The 5,301-nt window shown below is 31.5% G+C and overlaps 1 protein-coding gene across 2 annotated transcripts; it reads left to right on the forward strand.

The window, feature by feature from the left end:
- Window positions 1-285: 285 nt before the first annotated feature.
- LOC124718882 lies at window positions 286-4,307 on the forward strand. 2 transcript variants are annotated; one of them, XM_047244519.1, is made up of 4 exons: window positions 295-411; window positions 517-600; window positions 712-794; window positions 960-4,307. In XM_047244519.1, the coding sequence occupies exon 4, from the start codon at window positions 1,013-1,015 to the stop codon at window positions 3,347-3,349; it is 2,337 nt and encodes a 778-aa protein (XP_047100475.1). In that variant the 5' UTR covers window positions 295-411; window positions 517-600; window positions 712-794; window positions 960-1,012; the 3' UTR covers window positions 3,350-4,307. The 2 variants fall into 2 exon arrangements, with proteins under 2 accessions (XP_047100476.1, XP_047100475.1); XM_047244520.1 differs by lacking the exon at window positions 517-600 and having other exon boundaries at window positions 286-411.
- The last annotated feature ends 994 nt before the right edge of the window (window positions 4,308-5,301 follow it).

Raw genomic sequence — 5,301 nt, forward strand, 5'->3', positions numbered from 1 at the left:
ACAGAAATTGCCAGGTCTTTCAAAATAATTTTTTAAAGAAAAATTTCACTTTTACGAAACACACTTGTAAAAAACTAAGTAGTTCTGGAAAAATGATCCAGCTATTTCAGATTCGTCTATCAGTAATCCAGAGCAGTCTAAGATAAAAACGACGTCAAAACAGCCGATTTTTAGAAAATGTTACAGCGCACTTTAAAACAGTTTTTACGATTGATCGCGCAGCACTGTGGAGGCTACGAAGCAAAATACTGTGGAGACTGCGAAGCAAACCGGCTTCTGCCTGCTAGGAGATTACGCGTAATCAATGAGTCATATCCTTTAGCCAGCCGCAGTCATCACCAGAAAGTTCAAGAGGAAGAGTTGCTACACATCTGTCACTATTGCACACGCGTCTTTTTCATTACGTTTCCCGTAAGTATTCAAAGTTTCTTCTTTCATACATTCATGTACATATGTATGTGCGTATTTTGAGGCGCCAGATTAATGTGTTGTTTTACTGCACTTTCATCTACGCAGGAAGGTCGAGTGGAAGAACATTTGCACGAATCGCTTCATAAGTGTCGCCAAGGCATCAGGCATCTTTTTCATTATAAGTTTCCTGTAAGTATGCTAAGTTTCTTCTTTCGTACATTCTTATACATATATAGCGGTATGTGCGTATTTTGAGGCGCCAGATTAATGGATTGTTTTACTGTACTTTCATGTACCCAGAGCGGTCGACTGGAAGAATATTTGCAGGAATCGCTGCGCAGGCGTCGCTATTACAAAGGGATCTTTTTCATTATTAGTTTTCCGTAAGTATTCGGATTCTTCTTTCATAAGTTACAGTCTTGTATAGGGCCCACACAAGTGTATTTTGAGGCGTTATGTTAACGCGTCGTTTTATTATACTATCATCTACTCAGTTTACCTACTATCTTGGTTCTCTAAATCAACGTATTTCCGTCTTGTTTTTACAGATTGATTTCCGCTGCTACTTCCATTTTTGGCGCTCAGTTTCTCCCTTATATAAATGGAGAAGGAAAAAATCCCTGCTGTATATGAATGTTCGATCAAAGAATGCCTTGGAAATAGAGCTGAACCAACAATCGAAAATTTCGGGTTATGGTTACTTAAAGAAAATTTAGATAATGATAATCTTTTAACAAATATCGGAGATATAGATTATACAAATGGAGAAGAAAAGCTAAAAAAATTTGAACCAATTTCAGAGCCATTTTGTGATAATATTATGATGGTTATAATTACAGATTCTCAAAACTGTTACTCAAAAAATGGAAAGCTTTTAGCTACAAAAGAAGTATGTGGCAAGTTTAACAATGTTCTTAGAGATAAATTTAAAATATTTAACTTAGGAAGACGGGCCATTGTTGCCAAACCACCATATAAACTAGATTCTGATTCACAGGTAGTTACAGGTGTTATGCAAATTATAGGCAAGAAAATAGAAAGTGTAAAGGAAAACTACAAAGAACCAGTAGTAATTCCATATAAAATAGAACTTGCGGATGTCAACTTGGGCAATCTCTTACTCAAATTACCAGATATAATAGAAGAGCTCGAAAAAAAACACTACTATTTATTAGACTTTGATATAACGCAGGATTTTGCTGGAATATTTAACAAGGACGAAATGTCTGATTATCTCAGAAAGAATCATAATTTTTGTTTCCAAAGTGAATATAAAGAGGATTGCAATGTAATAGTAGATGATGATAAAAGTACTGGAATAGATTGCTTAACGTGGAAGAATGGTAGTTCTAGGGTTAAAATTTACAGCAAATATATATGCCAACTAACAAATCCTGGAATGAGTAAACAACTCGGAAACCATATAATAAATTTAGTAAATTGTCCCAATGCAAGATTAAAACAAACATTTAATGATCCTCGGGCAGCAAATAATGGAATTACTAGATTAGAAGCTACAATCTATAACTATACAGATCCAAAATTTAAAGTAACCCATGAAGTTCTTCCATTATATAATTGCAACGCCGTAATAGAAGACAACAAAAAATATTTCGAAAGTGCACCATTCTATTCAGTCCCACTTTCTAAAATGTGGACGAAATTAACAAACAAATTAAAAAATAGCTGTTGTGTTGTTTCTAAAAATTTAATACAATATGCATACTGGGGAAATACTAGTTCAAAGAAATTAACTGGAGTGCAAATAAAGTTACCAGGAAATCAGACAGAAAGAACAAAATGTATAAACTATGTATTGTCTGCTTACAGTTTTAAATCATTGCCACTTAACTACTTAGAAATTTTAGAAAATACAGAACAGTTAAATGTCGTATCTATAATACAGAAATGCTTTATTAAGAAGGAGGGAGAGACATATTTTAGCAGATCTAGGTGCCATCTATCTACAATACCTGTAGGCATTGATATAAAAAAAATTGGATTAATAGAAACAACTAATGTTAAACCATTAATTTTACGCAAAAGACCCAGTGTTAGAATGGAACCTCCATATAAAATTAAAGAGACAAACCCCATTACTAAAGCTTACATCCAGTCTAGAAATAAGAGAGAGAGAGAATTTAAAGAAATAAGCATAAAGAGTAGGAAAAAGGATTTCTTGAATAAAACAAGGAGTGTACTAGAAGATAATAAAAATTTGATAGAGCAATATCAAAAAATTAAAGAAACAGAGGAAGAAATTAAAAATTATTTTTCTAAAGGTTTGATAAATTTCGATATAACTGGAATTTACAAAATAAAGGCAATTATTCTAAAGATAGAATGTGGATCTATAAATGTTGGTTTTCTTGGGGGAAAAGGTGATGAAAAAGTGGTATATTTTCTTAAAGGGTGTTACAATGGAGCTGACAGTCATAGAGACAATCTAAGAGAAAAAGGATTTATGTTTTCCTATGGTACTGTGGAAATAGTCTATTACCATGTGAAAGACGATTTTTTTGAATTTACTGCTAATGGAACCATAATTTTTAATGCATCAGAAATAAAACCTTTTGAAATAACTAACAGTTCTTACATGAATCAGCTTTTAATATGTAAAGAGGATGTGGCAGAAATAGAAAATATAAAAATGGGAACAATAGAATCTGAAATTAAGGTTAAAGATTGCAAAACATTAGAAGATTTGAAAGAAGGTGATAATTTACTTATTTCGCATATTCAGGCAAAAAGCTATTATGGTAGAGATAGATATATATTAATGTTCGAAAATAGAGATGATTATTATGTGTCGAATTATTGGTTAGAGAACGAAATAAAGTGCGGAAATAAAGACATAAACTTTAAGTTAAAGATTAGGTTAGATATAATAGAAACAACACCTAAGAAGAAGAAAGAGCGATTGGTATTTGTTGCTTAAATTTATAAGATTTTCTTATGGAAGTATTGATAAATATGATTTTAATTAATGGAGACACATTTTGTTCTTGTATTGCTATTATTCTTTTATATTTTGTTATTTATATGTTAGTTTTATGTAATATATTGTGAATCTAGAATTTTTTCATTTGCTTGTGAGGGTCTACCTCACAGACCTTTAGCTTCATAATTTTCTTTTACATTCCAGTCTTGGTTCTAGTATTTTAGTTCTTGCAGGATATTGGACATACATTGTATTACTTTGTGAAAAGCCTACCTGGGAACCACACATCAAAAATATATCTGGTAGACTTTCAAGTGTTAGTTATTTAATTATAAAATTAAAAGGAGATGTTCCAGATAAATGTGTAAGATCAGCATATGTGGCTTTCTTCCAAAGCATTATATCATATGGAATTTTGTGTCACATAAATGAAATTTTACTTTTGCAGAAGAAAGTATTAAGAATGATTACTGATTCCGGTAAATCATAACACTGTAAACCTGTGTTTGTTAAATTGCAATGTTTGACAGTAGCAAACCTATTCATTTATAATGTTCTATTGTACATTAGCAATGATGTTTCAAAATTTGTATTGAGAAGTGATTTTCATAGCTATAATACTATAAATAAAACCTGTGTATATATGCCACGTCATAGACTATGTAAGTCACAGAACTCCTACCTTGTCCACGGACTAAGGATGTTTAACAGACTAAGCAAAGATTTTAAAGAATTACCAGTAAATATTTTTAAAGCCAAATTGTATAAGCTACTAGTAAACTATCCTTTTTACACTTTTCATGAATTTTTTGAGGATGAAAATATTGCTTTGTAACATATGGTTTCTACTATTACCCATTTCATGCAAACTAAAGTACATTGCGAAATGTATGGCCTTGACTTTATCTATTGCTATAATGAGCTGGATGACAATAAAATTTTATTATTATTATTATTCTGCATTGTTGCATTTTGTACTCATTTAGTTTTTGAGGTATAAAGTCCTTAATGATGACATAAAAAGAAATGCTGTGTGACATTATTTGTTAACTTATTCATCCTTTGATCACTGTATAGAACCATACTGTATACGTCAATGTACATTTACAATTTCAGCTAAAGTGCAAATTACAATTTGAGCATGTATATTATTTTTCACAATAGGCTTAAACATATATGTAAAATAATTAATGAAAACATTTAATTTACTGCATATAGGCAACCAATTTCAGTTTTTGCTGCAATGGTTGAGGCATAAGAAAAAATTTCAAGTTTATTTTTCGTTTACACAGTGTATGTAGCTCATTTCTCAAGTTACTGATTTAGTGCAGCAAAATCTTTCTAATTCTTTTGGACTGGTCTCAAAATATTAACACTGTACAAATATGCTGATTTTAAGTACTGGCTTCATTGTGTTTCGAAAACTGATGGTGCTTTTACATTTTTTAAACTGCTTGGTAAGCTGTTGTATAATGAGCACCCTGCTTTAGTAGGATCTTTATTGACCAGTTGCAGTCAGGTAATACTGACATTATAGCCATCTTTTACTCTTGTGCTGTAATCGTGTAGTTCTCTGTGTAGCACTGGTGTACAATTTAATTTGAGATACATTATAGTGTTTCAAATGTATAAGTAGAGGGTACGGTCATAATTTTAGATTCTTTGAATTTGGTTTTACAGGGCTCTCTTGGTCGTAGCCTTCCAATACATATGTTTGCTTTCTTTTTTTCAGTCTGTTCATATGCACATTTGCTGTCCTACCCCATATTATTATACAGTATGATAAATTTGGATGAATTAGTCCATAGTACATCTTTAACAATGAACCTACATCAACTGTGTAGGACATTTTCTTCATTGAAAATATACTGCTGCATATTTTTGAGCTGAGTTTTTCTATATTGTTTTTCCATATCAAAAGTCTATTGTCAACCCCATGAACTCGTAAC

Source organism: Schistocerca piceifrons, chromosome 10 (genome assembly GCF_021461385.2).
Source record: "Schistocerca piceifrons isolate TAMUIC-IGC-003096 chromosome 10, iqSchPice1.1, whole genome shotgun sequence".
Classification (NCBI taxonomy): Eukaryota; Metazoa; Arthropoda; class Insecta; order Orthoptera; family Acrididae; genus Schistocerca; species Schistocerca piceifrons.

Bases quoted from the DNA above. Each gene is read 5' to 3' on its own strand.
- LOC124718882 (XM_047244520.1), top strand. From the start codon at position 1,013: ATGGAGAAGGAAAAAATCCCTGCTGTATATGAATGTTCGATCAAAGAA.